This window comes from Lingula anatina, chromosome 2 (genome assembly GCF_051362555.1).
Source record: "Lingula anatina isolate TDL-2025a chromosome 2, LinAna3.0, whole genome shotgun sequence".
In the NCBI taxonomy this organism is placed as follows: Eukaryota; Metazoa; Brachiopoda; class Lingulata; order Lingulida; family Lingulidae; genus Lingula; species Lingula anatina.
In genome coordinates, this window is record NC_141768.1 from 14,348,069 (window position 1) to 14,369,818 (window position 21,750).

The window sequence follows — 21,750 nt, forward strand, 5'->3', positions numbered from 1 at the left end:
ACAATAATATATATTCATGACTTTGAAAACTGTAATTATGATCACAGAAGAAAATCATTTCATGACATGAAAAAGAAAGAATACCATAGCCTCTATCATGATAATCTTGAAATAAAAGGAAAAATAACATTGTGACTACTTTTTCTTTTTAGGTCGCAGCATGTCTACCCCATACATTCCTGCCCTGCCCTCTGGAAGAACATGTCGTCTGCCTCACTGCTGTATCTACCTAGCCTACCTTTTGTGCTTTGCCCTGTCTGGCCTGTCCATACTGGTCATACTGCTGTATGGACATAAGTTTGGAAGAGATGTTGCACTAAGGTGGCTAATCTCCCTAGCATTTAGTTTTGTTCAGTCAGCTTTCATAACAGAGCCACTTAAGGTTAGTGGAGTGATTTTTCTTGATAGGCTTTATTGCATAACACACACACACATGGACTTTGACCAGCATACCCAAACAGTTTTTTTTCAACTGAATGTCTACTAAATTGATAAGTGATTGAATGATAAAATTTTTTGTTACCAACATTTTATTATTTCAGTCATGATAGGTAAATTTGTCAACACTGATAATTTTAGTGATATACTTTTCTTTGGTTAAATGGCATAATACCCTCTTATTGCACAATCAGTATTACTGACAACACTATTACCTTTTTTAAAAATATTTTTTGTAGGTAGTTTTTATAGCACTTTTCCTAGCTGCAATTAGCAAGAAACATGATCCAACTGAAGAAGGGAATCTTGAGGTTCTGCCAACAATTGAAACCAATGAAAAAATAAAGGTAGAAATTGTAATTTGTAATGTATTACACTGACAATATACCTACATATGTAGGTAGTGCACAATTGTGCCACTATCCCACAGAGTGAATCCTAGCTTACTGCTGCACTTTTGTTTTCATTTGATTTATAATTATTTACTTGATCCCTCTAACAGGTAATCATACCATATTTTCAACATAGAAGTAGGGAAGGTCAGTTAAATTAAAATTTAGGTTTGTAACAGTAAATTTGTTGAGTGGTTTTACTTAGAAAATATTATGGTACTTACTGGGGTATTTGTTCATTTTTCTCAGGATGTCAAGTTTAAGCCTGTGAGTGGGTTTGCATTGATCCAAGCACAAGAAGAGGCGCAGAAGAAAAAGCGTATTCATGTCCTAATCCGGCAAACAGTAGTATACTTTATCTTCTTTTGGTTAGTTTTGGTCATAAATTATGCTAATCATGACCAAATGGCTTACCACATGACTAGAGTCTTGGATGTTGCTTTTGTGAAGGCTTCTTTTGGGAGTGCAAGGGAATCTTTTTCTAATATCACAAGGTATGTATATGTGCAAGCATGGAATAAGATATATATTTGCACATGGAATGAAATATGATTTAATAAATAAATAGATGAATAAATGAATACATATGCAACTGTATGAAGGAATAACAGATGGATAAATTGGCAGTGAATAGGTAAATAAGTGGAAGCTATCATACATGAAATTATTGATTTTGTCTTTTTTATGTGTATGTTGAAAGAAATTTCTTATTATAGTGTGGAGAAATTTTGGCAGTGGGCAGACACTGTACTGGCTCCAAGTTTGCAAGGCATCAATTTGTATGAGGAAGAGTTTGAAGGCCATTTAATTGGTAATGTGCAGATGGTTCAGGTCAGAAACAAACAAGGTAATACTGTGCCCTATGCTTTGACACTTTAAGTCAGGCAAAATCAACAAGTTGGTTAACATCCCACAATTCTGTGAATAGGGTAGATAGACAACATTTAATTTTGATTTTTTAAATATGTATTTAAGTACCAGTCTCTGTAAGAATCAGAAAAATAACATAGGGGCATTGGAACATGACCCTCCCAGATTTTGTTTTCTTTTAATTTATTGTGAAGAACTATGCTAAAAACTAATAAATTGAGCCCGAAAAGTTGCATATTTAAAATAATTTATTTTTTAGAGCGTTTTATATTTAAGCCTGAAATTTTTCTCCCATATGCTTTTCTATATAAAATGTTCAGGTAACCCCATATTCACTGACAAATAACTCGTATGGCCGACGTAGTTATGTAAGATGGCTATACAAGATGTTTACAGCATATATTCAGGTACCAAAAAATGAAATAAAATTTTTTTCAAAACACAAAATGGTTAAATTACATTAAAAACAATCAACGCTAAAACTACGCGAAAAAGACCATCTGCGCATGCGCAGTAGCGGTGACTGCTAAACTACGAACTCCTTCAGATGTAAATAAATTGAATTAAGGTTATTCATCTCATGAAATGGATATTTTTTGGATAAATGGCACTTGTTTTCTGGATTATTTATTGCTTGGATTGTTTTTATGCTGACTGGTGTGAAGTATTTGTTTCCGCACATCGTTTTTTTTATATACAACATAACTAATTTTATCCAAGATGGCGGGAGCTCTGATTGCCGTCGGTTTCGTATGTGGAAGGAGAATGCACACAGTTATTTATTTACGGCATGATATGCAATTTTTCATAAATTACCCACAAGAAAGGACTGGTAGAACTTTATGGTCGTAAATAATCGGCACTACTAACTACGGATATCAAGAAAACTACCATGTACATGTACCACTGTGAAAACCTCGTCTTCTCCCTCACGTGCCGCTGCCGTTAATATCCGGTATAATCGACAAATAAGTAAAGCACTGTCAGTTACTATACTCTAAATTACAGTCAGTGTTAACTTTGATACAGGCTTTCTAATAAAGTTTTGATGTTCAACGTGAGTTTGTGTTTGACGGCTATTTACTGCTTGAGTATGGTCTACCTCCAATTTAAAACAGCGCCCTGTAAGGCCCGTCGTGCCCTCTCAGGTACTTGAAGTCGATAACAGAACAGATTACTTGAATACTTAATATATACAGTAGAAATTGGTACTCATACAAGTGGAAGAGATTTCTAGTTCTTCACAACCAGGATTCTAAATAAAAAACTTGTAAAATAAAATAGACATGTAAAAGATATCTGTCAATAATAATATTCTTATATGGTGCCTTACGTGCTACCTCAAGGCGCCTTACAATAATATAACTAAAATCATTAAAAAATCACTACAATATTAAAATCTGAAACAATTGGAAACCATTTAAAATTAACACTACTAAAAACATTATATATATATATATATACCTAAGAGATATAGACAGATTTAAAAATGTGAGTTTTAAGAAGGGATTTAAAACTGTCAAAGTCGTCTGCTTTTCTAATAAAATTTGGTAAGGCGTTCCATAATTTGGAGGCATAGATTATAAAAGCCCGATCTCCATAACTTTTGAGGCACCCCTTCTCTAAAATAGACTGTTCTAAAATAAGGTCATTCTCAGAATTAAAATGTGTGGACCGCCTTGGTCAGTTAAAACAGATAGGATCAGATAAATATAATGGTCCTTGTGTATGTATCGCCTTAAAAATAATACAAATACAAGCAGCCAGTTTTATCCTTTCAGAATGGGAGTGATATGGTGTGTACTATTGCACTTTATTTGACAAACCAGTCTTGCAGCTCAGTTTTTCTCGGAAAGATATAGCAGTACATTAGATTTTCAGTCACAAAAAATACTAAATGAGAAAACAAGTTAGCATTACTTTATAAGCCTTGATAATCATGCTATTTGTATTAAAGACTCACCTAATCAAGTCCTGCTTAGTATAATGCTCCCACAGTTTTGATATCATAAAGTCTGTGTTATCCATACATTTTTCTCATATTTCTTTACTGAAAACTAGCAGGTGACCTAACTTTACTCTTTACATTAAAATTGTAAATAGTAACTTAAATAGGGGAAATTATCATAATGATACTTTCTACCTGATTGTAACATGCCAAATTAGTCCTCGGTGTTGAGGCAGATGTTGGACTAGTCAAAATGTATGATCATGCATGATTCTCGAGACAAAATGCATCAAATACTATCATGTTGAGGCACCCTTAACATTGATAACTGCTTTGCTTTGATATCACAACTTCTAACAGTGTAGCTGGTTACCAATGGACTTTACCTACAACAAATATTCTTACAAATAAGTTGTATACCAAAAGAAAATTAGCAAAATTAATAAATTATGAACATTTTAGGGCAAGGAGCATGAGGGAAAATATATATTGGTATTTTAAGTTTGTGACAAAAATGCTGAACACCATAACAAATATTCATATAATTTACTACTATGTAGAGAAGATGCCTCATTTTCTTTCAAATAAGAAAGACTAAAAACATGTTTTAATTCACTGTGACTTGTTTAAAATATATTCATATACAATTAAAAGAATCAAATAAAAATGTTAACTAATCTGGGGTGGGCACTGCTAAATCCATGCACATTATAGATAGTAGTTTATGGATAGGGGAATTTTTTTCCTGGACAGTGGTAGAAGGTCCACAAGAGATTGAAACTGAAGCTGAGACTGGTAGGAGATATTTCTCAACTATTGGATGTCAACCAAAAGAAAACCACCACATTGCTGTTATTGTATGACCTTGAAAGATTAACACCCATTGTCCCACTGTGAAAATTCATCATTTTAAAGTTTTTTTTAAAGATCACAAAAATATTTACCTGTGTGCTTTTGACTAAATCAAGTTATTTAGCAGGACACAAGTACAAAATTTGTATTTGAATCCATTTTTAAAGCAGAAATGGCGAAAAATGGAAAATTTGGTTGACGCCATCTTGAATTGTGAATTTAAAAATTTGCATTTTTTTTTTTTAATGTTTGAAAAAAGATTTTTTTATAATATTAACTCAAAACATTTACTTATAATGTATGACAATATTAGGTGGGTTTGGCCAGTCTATGAAAAATGTATTTAAAAATGGCAAAATTTGGGCATTTTAGCTAAAATTTGAAATTTTGGAAATCTGCCATTTTTAGAGTTGTTTTTCTAAATTTTTAGGACTGTTTAATATATTAAGTAATATGCATTTGACTAAATCAAGATATAATATTTAGCAGGATACTAAAATGAAATGTGTGTTTTATCCATGCTTGTTTAGTTTAAAGCAGAAATAGAGACATTTTGCCATTTGATTGCCGCCATCTTGGATTAAGAATTTTAAAATTTGAATAATTTTTTGAAAAATGTGTTTGAAAAAAATTTTATTTTTGATTAAAACAGTTCAGTATATGTACTTCCTTATGTAATGTATGTCAATAATAGGTGGCTTTGGCCAGTGTATGAAAAGTGTATTTGAAAATGGCAAATTTGGGCATTTTAGCAAAATTTTGAATTTTTGAAAATTCCCCATTTTCAAAGTTATTTTTTTAATTTTTAAAGGCCAGCAAAAAATGATATTTTTTATGTTTTTCAATTAATCAAGATTTGGGATTTAGCAACATACAAATATAAAATATGTGTTTAACCATGTTTGTTATATTTAATATACACAAATATGTAAAATGTGCAATTTGGTTGCCGCCATCTTGGATTAAGAATTTTAAAAATTGAATAATTTTTTGAAAAATGTGTTTGAAAAAAATTTTATTTTTGATTATAAAAGGACAGTACTTGTACTTTCTTATGTAATGTATGGTGATAATAGATGGCTTTGGCCAGTCTATGAAAAATGTATTTGAAATTTGCAAATTTGGGCATTTTAGCAAAAATTGGAATTTTTGAAAATTCCCCATTTTCAAAGTTATTTTTCTAATTTTTAAAGGCCACCAAAAACATTTATTTATATGTTTTTAGTTCAAATAGGATATGATATTTAACAATGTCTGAAAATGAAAAATGTTTATTTATCCACATTTATGGTTTTTTTAGCTCAAATATAGCTGAAATTGAAATTTTGCAATCTGGATTCCGCCATCTTGGGTGAAAAATTTTAAGTGCTGTTACCATGGCAACCGAGGGTGATTCAAACAAACCAATATCCATTATGTTGGTTTGGGGCTATAATGAACAAATACACCAATTTTCATCAAAATCTGAGAGGGTCATGTGCCACCCTATTCTGAACCTTACAGAGACTGCTACTTAAAAAGGAAACAGGCATTGCAGTTTATATTTAATGTCAGTTGTTCATTTTTGACTGGGAAGAAGTATAAGATCCACATTGTGGTGGATTTTTAAGCATCAAAACAACAACATTAAGATTTTCCATGGATCAGTTGGAAATTTTTTCCACTTACCAAACTAGTGCCCAATGCATTATTTCATTCAGAAAAAAGGAACAAAAAAATCAGATTTCCTCAAATTTTGGGTGGGTCATGCAGGGAATCAACTTATCAGTTTTGACTGGCTTTGCTATATGTGTCAGTTCTGTAAAGCCTGACAATTGAATTATTTTGTGTAACAAAAACAGAAACCTTTATTATTCACAAAGCACTTTATCCACTGTTGGTATTTTAATGACAAATTGAAATTTACACACTTTAGAAGTATGAAAACGGTGTCCCAACAAGTTGTTTTTATCAATGCTTGTAAGGTAGAAACACTGGGTAAAGCATATAAAAGACAACTATGAGATACATGAATGTGATTATGACATAAAAAACAGAACCCTTTGACTTTTATTGCAGCCACCTGTGAAATACGTCAAGTGTTTCCAGCCCTTCACCTTTCCACTTTTCCTCCTGGTGGTTGCTATAGAGACGGCTCATGGGCAGAAGACATGGTGGATTATAGGGAAGAATGGAAGCAAAAGAGCAAAAATGGAACTAACTGGAAATACTTTTCAGCTGATGAGATTGACAGGTGTGATAGTTATTTTATTTTTTAAGAAAAGCGTTTTTAAAAGTTAAAAAAAACATTCTTACACATAGATATGTATTGCAGGTAAAAAGTCAAAAATATTGATATGAAGAAAAAAAACAGGATAAGAAAATTGCTCTGCCTTTACCTAGCTACATGGACAAATTTTGATCATGGAAATATATTTGGAAATGAAATATAACCACACAAAAGCAAAAATTGGAAAGTGTTGAGCATGAAATTATCTGTCCTTAGTTATCAACATTTAAACTTATACACCTTTTGCTTTCTTTTCCAGCTTGCCACTTATGGGTAGGTTACAGTGGTATCATGGTGGCGGTTATGTACAGACATTACAGCATGGAGACAACAAAACTCTCAATGACACTTTGACACAGACACAGTGTCTCAGGGACCATAGTTGGTTAGATGAAAGGTAGAAGTCTTTTATCATTACAGTGTTTTAGAAGTAAAATTTAGAAACATGTTTGTATGTTCAACTTTAGAATAATTATGCTTTATGTTTTATGTTAAAATAAATAAGCCAACACCAAAGAAAAAATCTTGTCAAACAAAAATGGCCTGCCTTAAGGTATGAAAAATTGTCATTATTATGTATGAATATAAAAAATAGCAATTTAAAGAATATCAGAAAAGTTGATATTGGTAAATGAAGAAATTCACAGCTGCCCTTTTTCTTTTTCAAAAGTCAGCAAATATCATTTATTAAAATAACATTCTGTTTTGCATTTTTTTCATGTTACAGGACAAGAGCTGTGGTAGTGTACTTCACTGTTTATAATGCAAATCTGAATCTGTATTCAAGTGCCACATTGTTGGTGGAATTTCCTTTGGCAGGTAAGGTATTGTTTTAGCAAATGATATTGTTTGAGCAGTGTTATTAAAAAGAATATGTATCTTTATATGATGTGTGATATTTAGTCTGAAAAAAAAAAAGAAAAGTAATTTGAATTGACTGCATCAAAATTTATGTAAAATTTTCATTGATGCCTTTTGAAGTAAGTTTTTAGAGTTTTTTAATTGCATTTAATTTTACGCTCCTCGCTCTGTACATAATTTAATGATGAGAAATTATAACCATTATTGCAAAGAAGTTATTACTTCTTAAAAGTTCCATTATGCCTCGGCTTGCCAGCATGTTATATCATGATTACTTCCAGGTTCTGCTGTAACTAGCCATTGGATTTCAACCCATAAATTACAGGTGTTCAGTGCTGATCATATTGACCCTGTTTTGGTCATACAGGTAAGATGCCATGTACTGGTCAGTATGTTCCTGTCCAATGTCTCATCAAGTCTCAAAATAACATAATGCACATGACCAGGTATACATGTACCTTTGTTTATTGTGGGCAAAAGTATTGTTATTATCCCTTTAATTAGTTTTGGTCAGGGTGTCTGACTTTGCATCTATTCCCTTAATCTAGTATAAGTTAATACTGATACACCTGTAACTAAAATATTTATTTGCTATATCTATTCATATACCTAATTTCAGTGTCTCATGGGTGCTGTGCTTCTATACCTAATAATCCATACTGCTGTGACTCTAAAACAGCAAGGTTGCTCCTACTTTACATGGTTTTGGAATCTGTATGAGGTGGCAGTGATACTAACAACATCAGCAGCATTAGCTATGTATGCATACAGCCTATACTTTAACACTGGGGTGGTTGACCAAAGTGACCAGAAGTTTGATGTTGGGTTAAAAATCCACAGAGCTTCCTTCTACAACTGCATGTTGACAGATCTGAGTGCATTTCTTCTATTTTTATTATGTTTAAAGGTATTTTTGTTTTTGAATTTTTTATGCTTTTAAACTGTAATTTAACATTCCTCTTTTACTTTCATTAAGAACTGTTCGAACTATTAGAGTTGCTGTCTTTTTACCCATTTGTAGAGTATTTATGTAATAATCAGATAGTTTTTTCTATTTGATTTTAAGTGACAAAATAAGCTGATTCAATAAAATCATATTGTTATTAGTAATTTATTTTATTAAAGCATACATATATATTTTGCCCAGCTAACACGGCAGTTCAGATTTGTGAAGTCCATGGCAGTGTATGGGAAAACCCTAAATGAGGCAGCAACTTACATTATGGGTTGCTTTATTCTCTTGGTGATATTTTTGATCAGTTATGCAGCATTAGGATACCTGGTAAATGTTTTACCTTTTTAACTATAGATAATAACTAATGTACTTGTTAATGGATGTGTGTTTGTGTAATTCATTTTACCTTACCAAAAAAGTGTAATTTCTAATAATTTTTTATTAATAATTTTATGTTTTCACCATGAAATACAACACTGTCTTACCTTTTGCAAAAGAAATATATTTTATCTAAAGTTTGTTTCCTTTTCACACAATTGTTTTATATGTTTATTATATTCTCTTAATGAATGCATATGAGTATTTTATGTTTACTTTCTTTTCATTTAAGTTTTTTTTTTTTTCAGTTTTTTGGCACCACAATGTCAGAGTTCTGTTCCTTCTCCACTTCCCTTCTCACCCTCATAGCAAGTATCAGAGGCCATAACAACCTTGACCATCTCTATCAACACCAGCCATATTTCACAGCCATTTTCTTTATCTCCTTCAATGTGGTCGTACATGGTTTTATTGGAGGTTTGATAATGGCGACAGTGCTAAATATTTTCAAGGGTGTCAGGGCACAGATCTTTTACAGAAATACTCTAGATGTGCAGGACTATGAGCTGGTTGATTTCATGTTGAAGAGATTTAAGTTGTTAATTGGAATAACCAAACCAAAGCCTGTAAGTGTATGTATATGGTGCCATGAATTTTGAAAAAATCGGACAAAGATATTGCAAAGAAAATTAAATAATTTTGTGTCTTGTACTATGATAATCACTTATAATTAGGTAAAGACATTTATGGAGTATTTGATACATGTATTCAACTTGAAAAAATAAAAGAAAATTTTAATCTTAGTTTCAGAATGTTTTAATGAGAAAATTACACATGGCTCTTTTGTCTTTAAATTTACTTTCATCATTTATTCCAGGCATTCAGAAAAGTAAAGTTTCAAGGCATGCTGTCCATCTCTAGTCGTAGCACTCATTCCAGCTACTCCTGCCGCCCTATCAGCCATGAGTCAGGCTCCAGCTGGGATTGGTTGACAGAAGGCAACCTGGACAGAGAAGCATCCACCATATCCAAGGCATCCATTGGAACAATGGACAGGACATGGGGACAGCTTTTGTCTAAATTTGAGCAGGTGAGACTCAAAAAATGGGTAAATAGTTTTTTTTTCACAGCTGATTAACAAAGAGCATTTCTGTATGTAGTTGTCTCAAATTGGTGTCTAAGATTAGAAAATATCCACATTATGCACAAATCATTTTCTTGCAGAACACCATAGATGATTCTTTTATCTGCCTTTTAGTTGTAGTCATATGATTTTATGTAAATGCTGTAGCATAAATTATATGTTCACACAATAGAATTTTTTGGTAAAGAGCAAAGTATCTCAAATGCTTACAAATGCTTATTTCAGGTGGTTACTCTAGACAAAGATGAAGCAGAGTTGGACCGACAGGTTGCTCAGCAGTTATCAAAACCCAGAGCAAGAAGAGACTCCTTTAAAAACAATGATAATACAAAGCAACAACAACAACAAGTCTTTATGGGTGCCAGACAAGTATCAGAACTCTCACGAAAGTCAGAGATTTCAAAAAAATCCAACTGGTCTGCTATGTCAGCTACATCTTGGTTAATCAAGAACAGGCAACATCCCAAGGAAAAGTCACTCCCAGGTACTTCACAGAGAGATAACAATTTTTCAGAGGCTCGGAAATATGAATACAGTAGAGGAAATACCTCAGGTTCCCTGCCTGCTAGATACAATAAATCAACAACACCTCCTCAAGGGGTTTCTATAACCCCTCCAATCTCTGCCACAGAGAGGGGCATGCTGGGAAGGAGAAGCAGACGACCAAGTAGTGATCAGGGTGTAAGAGGGGGAGATGTGGCTCCACCAAAACAATCAAGACGACATGTGTATGGAAAGCCAGCCTGGTAGCATTTGTAAATGTGCTGCTAAAGGAAATGGTACTGTGTTCCTGCAAGGATAAGTGATGAATATCAAAACTAGAAAGAAACTGAAATTTTATGGCGCTTCAAAGTGAGAAGATGCCAGTGTATTCTTTATAAGCATGGCTTATGGATCACTTAATTTAAGCAAGTGCCATATATTTTAAGTCAGATTACAGTTGATTTTCAGTAAATTTTAAAACCATACAAAATACTTGGCATATTTTTGATGAATATTTTTTATAGTTGACTTATTCATATATTAAAATGAGTTCAAATATTCTTTTCACAAAACCTTTGATGATTTGTATATCCCGTCGTGCTTTATTATAGATACTTTTTTTATTGCATATCGTTGTGTCATATTATTTAGAGAATTCCTGGCTGGACCAGAGATCTGAGTTGAGATTTGTAAATATTAAGTTTTATATATTATATTTTAATAGAATAATATGGAGTATTTTAATGAACTGTTTAATAATATTTACTTCAGGTTTGGATGATTGAGATGAAAAAAATATATTGAAATTAGGGTTTTAAACTGAAGAAATTTCATTTTTCCCTAAACATATTTATTGTTTATGTTATGTCACTGTGAAAAGTAAAAAATTACAGTGTACAGATATGTTTCAAATTTTGATTTATATTTTTACTGTTCATATTTGGCTATACATAGGTAATATTGATGAATTATTAAAAAAAAAGTGCTAAACATATTGTCATGGAAAATGTATATTTTTGTAAGTTAGTGCTTTATGAATGTGATTGTACACATTGTAAATTGTTAAGGCATCAATATAAATTATGACAAATGACCATGGAAGCACAGCTTTCATGCTCCAAATAAACATATTAAATAATGGTTTTGCAAACTGTCCTTGTATTTTTTAACTTTAAAAATCATTTAATGTTACCAGATTCAAAATGGTTATGTAGATCTACTCAGCTAATGCCCCCTAAGTTTGATATAACATGCACATTTTGTAACGATGCCCAATCAACAAGTTGTTCACGTACAAGTAGCCAACATTCAAATTAATTTATATGCTCATCAGTTGCTTTGTGTAAAATTTGGTACCAAGGATGTAAGAATTTGACCAAAAGGCTTAATTTTAAGATTGAAAAAATTGGAAATGAAGAAATTACATATTTTTAATGCAACAAACTCGTTGTATGCACATGACCAACATTTTACAAAGGGCCAAGGGCCTTTTGTCCTTCAACTTGACAGACTTAATTTTAGGTGCAGGTCTATTTAAACCTGTCATTGTCCTTGGTGTATATTTTAAAAAAAATTCAAGAATCATCATGATACCCCTCCATATATGAAAAACAAACAATGAAGACATTTCATTGAAATTATCTTCATTTATATCCAGTGAAGTTGTTGGCAAAATGAAATGAGACAAGAAGTATTCTCAATAATCATAATTAGGGCTGATCTGCAATGTATTCAGAAAGTCTTACTTGTCCTTCAAAGCATTAATTGAAAGTCCAAAGTCATTAATCGATTATCTAGAAGAGCTGGAAGACCTAGGTGTCCTTTTGACAGCAGATTTTACAGAAATTACTTTCTTCGTGTTTTGTTTTGAGCTTTTTACTCCTGTACCACTCTTGGTCTTTTTTGTTTTCTTTACAGTAACTGTTTCAACCAGATCCTCTCCAGTGGCATTTGCAGGTTCTTTTCTCAACTTTTTAGTGTTCTTTTTCTTTGTGGACTCAATACTTGTTTTTGTGGTAGGACCTTTAATAGTTTTGGAACTTTTCCCCTTTTTCACAGTTTCTTCTGCTTTCTCCTCAATGTTCTCAGATTTCTTCTTTGATTTTTTAATGGGCGGAGGTACATTTTCCTCCTGAGCTGGTTTATCAACAACATCCGATTTTCTCTTTTTCTTTCCTTTCTTTACATCACTTTTATTCTGTCCATCTGATTCCTCTGGGATAATTTTGACCACCCCATGTCTTGTCACCTTGACTTTTCCCTCCTCAACAGTGGTGACATCTTCAGGTTCATCTTCCTCAGGTTTGGGAGGTGGAGATGGAAGAATCACCTCATCTGCAGTTCCTTTTAATAACAAATCAATTGAGGGTGCAAAAAGGCTTCCTAGACCTAACATATCTAAGGTTTAAAACTTTAAGCAAAGGCACTCAACTAAATTAGTTAAAAGATAAACCATTTTTTCACCATTACACAGCCATTTTTACATTATAATATTTATCTGCAACAGAGATAAACTCGTTTAACCTCCATAATGACATGTTATGTCAGACAAACAGAAAAGGAATTACAAGCCCCAAAAGAAATCATTCAGCTTGTGCATAACATGACATCTAAATATCCTTGTTTACCTTGTTTTAATTTTCTTTCATGGTTTGTTTTGCCTTACCTAGTGACACATATATAGGAAGTGCTGGAGATGTCTCGGTCTTCACATGCATGCTTCTTATGTTGTTAACACCTCCAGGTATTGCTTGTGCGAGTGTTTTGGCAGCTGCCATGATATTTTCTGTTAACTCATCAAGTGTCATGTCACTGTGACCAACCTTAGCCATGCTGTATTGATGTAAAATGGAAAAAGGCCAGAATATTTGACTAATTATGGTTCTACGACCTGATTTTTTTTTTTTTACTTCCGCTTTAAAACTTCCCATCACTTCTTTTAAAAAATATTTAACTCTCATAAGTAATTTAAAATATTTATTCATAAGTAACAATGAAATATTTTAACTAATTCTTAAAAATGATACCATAGTATAAATAGGATCATTATGTCATTGAAACATTTCAGATAAACAATTAACTTTGGCCATTTCCATATTATTACCCACCTGTTTGACCCTCGACCACTGATGATACACTGTGTATTATTCACTGCTTTGTTCACCTCCTGTTTCAGATCAGTGGCATTCAAATTTACCTGCACTGGATGCCTATAAATAACACAATATCACATTCATAAGCATCAATTTTCAATTATAAAACATTACAACAGAGTGCAGACTGAGTGCTTATCAAATAACCCCAGTTCTAGTGCATTTCTCCTCCACTGGGTGCTTTAGTAGCCATTCCCTCAGTCTGGTAGTCTCTCTTTTAGCAATTATCAAGGTAGCCTTTATATTCTCTAAGTTCTGCCCTATTTTTTATTGTATATCTTACTAAAAATACAGTAATCAATATGAAGTAAAATTTTACATATAAAGCAGGTGGGAAGTTTAGTATAATATAGTGACAAAATAAATTAAAAGTGTGATCTTCTTCTTGTAATAAAATTCTACTACAGCGGTTTTTGCAATAGGTCCTTGTAACAACTACTCATCTGGAATAACAGCTTGTTTTCTTACCTCTTTCTTCCATAAAAGGCCTTTCCAAGAAACCCAGGTAGAAGTCTCAGTATTCTCTCATCTGCCAAGAATATATCAAATCTGTTGGAAAGACTTTTCTTGGCTTCAAATGGCTGATATTCCAGTTTAAGCTGCTTTAAAGGAATTATCTGAAAAAAATGTTACAAAATATTTTAATAAAACAAATTTTTGCAGGAAAGGTACAGAAAACATACATGATTATTTAAAATCATTTAGGTCAATTTGGTACTGGATGAACACTCGGTAACAAATCACCTTTCAAATCTTTGAAATAAGAATTAAAACAAGCTCCTTGTGGGAACACTATGCAAAATTCATAACTTTTAAAATTTTATTTCTTTAAGTGTACCTCAGAAACACACTTGACACCTTTACTTTGCAGAAGTTCTTGAAAATGCCTGACAGTAGGTCCATATTCTCTGTTTTTCTTGTCCAAATCTTTCACAAACAGGCACACGTCAGTTGTCTCACTGGTTATAGGATGACTGAGTGGACTGATGTTTTAAAAACCAAAATTATTGCAAGGTAAACAATATATAATCATAAATGATAAAAATACTATTTTTATAAGATTGTCTCATATCTAAGTTTAAATGTAAAAATAAATACATCATCCTCACCTAATCCGGAATTAAAAACATACATGATTCAATAAATACCTTGAATATAAATATTTCAATGTAAAAATGATGGAACAACCTTTAGAGTAAGCTTACATGTAACAGGGTATTATTGTATGTTTTGAGTTAAGAAGGCTTATACCAATGCGTTTACTCTCAGAGAAGATAATCCTTGCATATCTCACATTTAACTTTCTTGTTTATATGTCCATACTTACATCTTGATAATTTTGTTCTTCACCTTTGGTATCACCTTGAACGTCAGCTGCAGCTTAACACTGTCAGCTTCATTAAGAAGTAGGTTGGCACCTTTCTTAGAAGCAAATGTCTTGATTGCTGAGGCTGCCTTTTTCACCTAAAAATGGTTATGTACAAAGTAATTGTACTGGCACTATTACTACTAGCACTACAAGCTGTGTACAGTGGCGTCTTACAAATCTGCCTCATTTTTCGCCCTTACATGCTGGATCTACGTATCTATACATGTAAATGCCGAGCATGTAAAATTAAAAATCGCCTCTGTGAAACTGATGTTAGCAACTACCTTGCTGCACATTAGCTATGCAAAAAAAAATCACAAAAGTACCAAACATAAATAAACGTAAACTAAACAAGGCAACACACCTGTGCTTCATCTAAATTCAGAGCCATTTCGGAAAATACAACCATAATCAGGCAATCATGTGAAGCCTATAACAACACTACTAAAAACCACGCGGCTCCTCCCGGAAGTGATCATAACCGGAAGCATGTGGACTGTGGCAGTCACGGGCTCGAGTTTTTATTTTAAACAAAATTACTCAAACACAAATAAACAATCAGTCCGACTGCATACATCCAAATATCGATGTTTTATTGAACATAAAGCACATTTCGCATCTTTATAAAACTTTTAAAAGAAATCCTACTTCTGGCTAGCTTCATTGCTACAGGTGGGAAAGACGATGCGATCACAACAAGGAAATGCTACTGCATCATGTGCATGTGATGTCAACTAAGGTAAGTTTTGTCAATTGGGATAACCACTGAAAAGTACTGAGAATATAAGTATACTGAGAATATAAGTATTTTTGAATCAGTTCACATATATCATCAAAAGCTTCTTTGTTTGACATTCGTGTGTAGTAATTTATCGTCAATCATTTGAGAAATGGCCAACACTATTTTGACAGATTTCCAGTGCTCAGGTGATCATAATTATAACGCCAGTGATTCACTCAAGTTGCTTTCAGAAGTTTATTTTTTAATATTTTCAAAACAGCGAGTAAGAGAATAGAATTTGTATATGTATTTCAGTGAATTTTCCACCATGTCAGGACTAATTAAGTTAGAAATTGGCACCAATCTAAAAACTGTCCAGACAAACCAGTAAATAAGCCCCATCATTCAGGCATTGAAGATACTCAAAAGATGGACAACTACAAGCTGAATATAGCTGTTTTACTATTGGCCGTGGTGACAACTGCATCTGTTTTTTCTGCTTTCCTGGTCATCTATAGACATTCACCTTCTGCGTCTGTCAACCACACATGTAATGATCCATGCAGGTAAAATATTGCTTGATAAAAGGGTGACTTAAATCATTTATTGACAATTTGATAATATTAGGATCTAATTATTGCTGAAGCACATTTCACTTTCATTTCATGATGTGAAGATTGTTAGATTTGGCTAAGGAAATAATTGCTTTATGTCATTTTCATTTATTCTTCTTTTTTCCCCGTTGACCATCACTGTTACTGAGGACATATATGGTACAAATGTACATCTTTGTTGCCATAACATGAATTAAAGTATATCTTTTTTTCAGATTCTCCCTCATTGAAACCATTCCAGAAAACCTCACTTACAATGGAACAAGTTTGAACCATCCTTCAATTTATGAGAGTTGGATGGAGTTGATAAGTGCAGCTAATGAGAGCATTGATATTGGAGCATTTTATTTTACTCTACAGGGCAAAGATGTTATGGAAAATCCAGATCCTTCAGCAATCAATGTAAGGGATTCTTTTTCAATGTTTCAAAGTTATGAAGTACTGAAACATGATACATGTATGCAGAAATTTTTTATTTTTTGTCTGTCAGTTACATTTCTATTTTCTGCCCTACAGAGAATTTGCTATGAAGATGTTAAAAGATGTTGAAATTGATATTCACTTTAAACCATGTGATAAAATTTTTAAAGTTTTTTTGATGAAAAACACAATGGTAATATTGTACTAACTTACTGTAGGGTGACACAGTGTTCAATGGATTGAAAGATGCTCTGACAAAGAGGAAGCTGAAAGTGAGGATTGTTCAGTCCAAGCCAACTGGTGTAAGTCAGGGAAATGACACTGCTGTTCTGGGTCAGCTAGGTGAGTGAAATGGAAAAAATGGATTTAAGATAAGATATTAGATTAATTTAGGGAAATTGTGGCTTTTAACATTATTAGAAAGTAATTATAATAACTGGTTTTAAAGTGAGTTCATGTCAGCATAATATGAGAAGTTGTCAAAATGTTTTTTCATTCTCAATGCTGTCAACAGCTTGAATTGACTTCCATAAATTTTTGTTCTCTAATTAGGTGCAGATGTTAGAAGCATAGACTTCCCTAAGCTTGTTGGAGCAGGGATACTACACACTAAACTGTGGGTTATAGATAATAAACATTTTTATGTTGGAAGTGCCAACCTTGACTGGAGATCTCTTGCTCAGGTGAACTTGTGTTACTACATATAGCCCATTCAGCATAATGCCAAACATGTCACCATAATGTTTCTGCAAGACATTTTTATAACATTGTTAAAACCTTTTGTATAACATTTTAAAAACGTTTTCTTGAAATATTATAATAATGGTTTAAAAGCATTTTTAAAAATGTTATTCAAAAAACCATACAAAACCATGTTAACCATGTTAAAACTGTACAAAATCATGTTATAAAAACATTATAAATGACATTTTTATCACATTTGTGAAAACATTTTAATAACTTTTTAAAAACATTTTTGTCTTAACTTTCATCTTTAGTTCAGTTCTTAACACGTCAATTTATATCATTTTGAACCGTTTTTATTGACATCTTTTACATTTTCCTGTAGGTGAAAGAACTGGGCACAGTCACATATGACTGTCCCTGTCTTGCTGCAGACATAGCTAAGATATTTGAAGCTTACTGGGCAATGAGTGCACCAGATGCTGAGATACCATCCCCATGGCCAGACAACTATGATACTATATATAACAACAGAACCCCTGCAGAAGTGAAGTTGAATGGGAAAGACCAGGCCATGGTGTACTTATCTGTAAGTCCATATAATCTTTTATGCTCCATAGCATTTCACTCATGATTAATCCAAAAGGTTTTTCAAAGGTCCACTTTCTATTTCACTATGCAATGGGGGTATTTCTTTTCATAATCTGCTGATGCCCATAGCATGTGGAGTTTACTAGAAACTTAACAAAAATTGTTAATCCATTTTCTTAGTATTATACATCAAAAGAATAATTGCAGATATCATATACACAGTATGAATAAAATCATATCTATTTAAGGCTTCATTCACATGCAATGTCTATTTTCTAAATTCTATTTTCTATTCGCGGTATGTCTTATGATCACGGTCTGTGCCCTGAATATCCCGCGGCATAATTACTGGCAGCGCGAGCCAGTTACTATAAGTTACTTTAAGTAACTGGCTCGCGCTGCCAGTAATTACGCCGCGGGATATTCAGGGCACAGACCTTGATCATAAGATACCGCGAATAGAAAATAGAATTTAGAAAATAGACATTGCATGTGAATGAAGCCTAAATGAAATTGATCATTTCAGAGCTCCCCACCTCAGTTCTGCCCTGCAAGTCGTACCACAGACATTGATGCTATTCTAGATATCATCAACAAAGCTCAGAAATTTATATATATTGCAGTGATGGATTATTTTCCCACTACGCTGTATCTCCATCCCAACAGGTATTCACATTTCAACTAGCTGCCATGTTTGGGCTCATTTCCATTGAAACTATCATTCTATTAAGACCAATCCAACTCTGAAAGGACTCACGCTGAATGCAATCAGATTTACAGATTAACACGTCTTTCTGCATGAGTCCCTGTAGAGTTGGATCAATCTACATGGAATTATTTAATTGGGAACGAGCCCTTAGAAGGTATAATGTGTGATGAAGGTTTCTTACTAAGGGATTTTAATTGCCAGTTATGTATTGTGCAGCCATTAATGGCTCTGTCTGTTGAAGAAGTACATGTGAAACTGAAAAACCAGTTACAATTTGGACCTCATTAGTAAAATTTTAATTTTGGAGTTAAATGTTTTTTTTTTTCAATTTACTCTGAGGTTTGCTAAGTACATATGCATGCAAATAATATTTTTTGTAATATAAAAAGTTATAAATACTGTATATTAAGTAACTAATTTCTGCTGTCATTCTCAAATGATTTTTTAAAATGTTTACTTTTATTCTGGACCCTGGATGCACTGTGATTAATTTCTCTCCATCACTGTATCATGCTTTCTTTACACATTATGTTTATATTCAATAGCCTGGTTTGTGATAGACTTTGCCCTGGGAATTGCTACAATTTGTTTACATGTAATCTTTTTTCCCCAGAGCCTGGTTTGTGATAGACAATGCCCTGCGAATTGCAGCATATGAGAGGAATGTTGAAGTGAGAGTGTTGGGCAGTTGGTGGAATCACACACAACATTCTATGCCATATTTCTTGGAGTCCTTGAAATTATACAGTAGACATATTCAAGTGGTAAGTAATCTGCCCATGCTTCTCACTCCAGCTTAATTGTATTTGAATGATTTACTCTGTGTCTGGATATTTTGCCGTCAGCTGCATCTTTTGTTACTATTAATGTTGCTATTGCAATTCGTGTGCAGTTTCTTGAATTTTTTTACTTTTAAACACAGAAGGAAAAGCCTGTAACTTACTATTCTCAAACTTACAAGAATGATTCTTAGGACTAATAAATGACTTTAGATAAGAAACCAGCGTGATTGGATGATTTCTCTTGTTTTGGTAGAGTAAAGCGAAATCAATAAAACAGTGGAATGAATTCAATAGCATTGTGTACTTACGTAGTTTATATAATATTTTATCTAATTGTATGCGAATGATAATTACCTTACTCAAGGTTTTTCAACTTAGTCTTGATATATGCAAGTGTGAATTTTACTTGCAGAAACTCTTTGAAGTTCCAGCCTCAGTAAAGCAGGCCAAGATTCCATATTCTCGTGTAAATCACAATAAATATATGGTCACAGAGAATGTGGCTTATGTAGGTAAGCGTGCTGGGTTTTGTGTGCACAAACCACAAGAAGGGGGGGGGAATCCTCTTTTGCATATTTTTTTACTGCCTGTAAATTCATTTTAAGAAATTGAGAATGAACCAATACTTTAACCTAAAAGTTTGATTATTTAAATAATCAAACATTTAAAAATAACAGATTTAAGCTCAAGACAGATTGAATCAAATCTATCTTGAAGAAGAAAATGTACATAAACACGCTGTGTTCAAGCTTATGTTAATCTATGAGCGCATTCTCAACGAATTAAGCCAGGCTTTACAAAGCCGGTGACCTAAAAATGGCGGACGTACATGAAAGAAAGACCGCCTAATCTTTTAATAGTCTCTCCGCCTCCCCACACGTCGTCCCTGCGGGGTACAGTAATTAAATCTCGACTCTGTTCGCCATGCGGAAGCTACCTGAGAAATATTAAGTGCGCATGCTCATCAGTTAAACTCGTGGTGAAGAAAGCATGGCGGCTGAAGGCGATCGAAGGAAAAAAGCTCTTCTGTTCTATTATCTTTGAAAACAGAGACGAAAAAAGGAATAATTTGGCCCGTAGAGCAGCAATGAATCGACTATCTACGGAGATAATATCACCAGAGATATTCACGGAAATATTAATGTTCGGAGCCGAGATTTAATTACTGTACCCCGCAGGGACGACGTGTGCGGAGGCCTGTGAGAGACTATTAAAAGATTAGGCGGTTTTTCTTTCATGTACGTCCGCCATTTTTAGGTCACCGGCTTTGTAAAGCCTGGCTTAATTCGTTGAGAATGCGCTCTATGTTTTAAACATGGTATTCCTTGATCATTTTTGTTTCACTTAATTACCCAGGTACTTCCAACTGGTCTGGCGACTACTTCATTGACACTGGAGGCATAGGGTTCATTGTCAACCAGACTTCAAATTCTGCCAACAGTTCTATACCACAACAGCTGAAGGCCATATTTGACAGGGACTGGAATTCCAGTTATTCTCATCCTGTTACAGACCACATGAAAATATAGTTGTTGACAGCATTGATTGAGATATCATTTGGCTGAAATATTTCATATTGTAATTAGTGACGGTTGCAATTGACTATGCAAGAATTCTCATATCCTAGATATCCTGAAATTTTTACTTATTACCATGGCCAGTACAGGAACTTCAGATAATCCAAAAACAGTTCATTGAGGTTGATAATTGGAACTCTTTCCTTGAATATTCTATAAAAACAAGCAATAATCGTTGGTAAAAAATCCCTAATCAAGAAGCAGTTGCAGATAATCTCTATTTTTTTTGTATTAAACAAATTTGATATTGTTTTATAGTTTCCATCTCAGGGTGAATGATGGGATGCAAATTTAATATTTTTAACAGATAAATAAAACATGTATTGTGAATTGTTTGTCATGCTGTGTAGCTTTGATTGTTGATGTATATAATTATTGTGTAAATTGTGATTTTGTTTGGCTTTGTTTAAAATTGTTTACATCAAGGTTGTTAGCAGATGGGACCTCATAAAAAGGCTGGACCATAAAACTTTCACTACTAATAAAAAATTTACACTGTAATCTGTACTTTTTGTTTATTCATTCTATTGAGTCATTTGAAGTATAAGGTATATTAGGACCTGGTGTAAGAGTCCAAACTGTTTACCTACTGTGTATCTGC

At 33.2% G+C, this 21,750-nt stretch overlaps 3 protein-coding genes across 4 annotated transcripts in view; 2 read left to right on the forward strand and 1 right to left on the reverse strand.

Moving 5' to 3' along the window:
* Positions 1-11,672, forward strand: part of LOC106162666 (polycystin-1-like) — a 31,113-nt gene extending 19,441 nt beyond the window's left edge. Inside the window, exons 24-36 of the mRNA XM_087006557.1 lie at positions 153-382; positions 678-785; positions 1,080-1,324; positions 1,547-1,677; positions 6,559-6,733; positions 7,029-7,166; positions 7,497-7,588; positions 7,912-7,997; positions 8,250-8,537; positions 8,778-8,912; positions 9,212-9,529; positions 9,781-9,993; positions 10,273-11,672. Of these exons, the coding sequence (XP_086862683.1) occupies positions 153-382; positions 678-785; positions 1,080-1,324; positions 1,547-1,677; positions 6,559-6,733; positions 7,029-7,166; positions 7,497-7,588; positions 7,912-7,997; positions 8,250-8,537; positions 8,778-8,912; positions 9,212-9,529; positions 9,781-9,993; positions 10,273-10,797 (2,684 nt within the window). The 3' untranslated portion in view covers positions 10,798-11,672. The remainder of the gene's footprint in view (positions 1-152; positions 383-677; positions 786-1,079; positions 1,325-1,546; positions 1,678-6,558; positions 6,734-7,028; positions 7,167-7,496; positions 7,589-7,911; positions 7,998-8,249; positions 8,538-8,777; positions 8,913-9,211; positions 9,530-9,780; positions 9,994-10,272) is intronic.
* Positions 11,673-12,156: 484 nt separating this feature from the next.
* LOC106162711 (ribosomal L1 domain-containing protein 1) lies at positions 12,157-15,565 on the reverse strand. Its single transcript, XM_013540087.2, has 7 exons — positions 15,416-15,565; positions 15,010-15,146; positions 14,521-14,665; positions 14,151-14,299; positions 13,638-13,739; positions 13,196-13,362; positions 12,157-12,873 (listed from the first exon to the last, which is right to left on the reverse strand). The coding sequence occupies exons 1-7, from the start codon at positions 15,458-15,460 to the stop codon at positions 12,320-12,322; spliced, it is 1,299 nt and encodes a 432-aa protein (XP_013395541.1). The 5' UTR covers positions 15,461-15,565; the 3' UTR covers positions 12,157-12,319.
* A 55-nt stretch (positions 15,566-15,620) lies between these two features.
* On the forward strand, positions 15,621-21,650 carry LOC106162658 (5'-3' exonuclease PLD3). 2 transcript variants are annotated; one of them, XM_013540006.2, is made up of 10 exons: positions 15,621-15,790; positions 16,088-16,338; positions 16,602-16,788; positions 17,025-17,148; positions 17,359-17,489; positions 17,876-18,079; positions 18,608-18,747; positions 19,404-19,554; positions 19,985-20,084; positions 20,929-21,650. In XM_013540006.2, the coding sequence occupies exons 2-10, from the start codon at positions 16,202-16,204 to the stop codon at positions 21,099-21,101; spliced, it is 1,347 nt and encodes a 448-aa protein (XP_013395460.2). In that variant the 5' UTR covers positions 15,621-15,790; positions 16,088-16,201; the 3' UTR covers positions 21,102-21,650. The 2 variants fall into 2 exon arrangements, with proteins under 2 accessions (XP_013395460.2, XP_086862690.1); XM_087006564.1 differs by having other exon boundaries at positions 15,710-15,790; positions 16,182-16,338.
* The last annotated feature ends 100 nt before the right edge of the window (positions 21,651-21,750 follow it).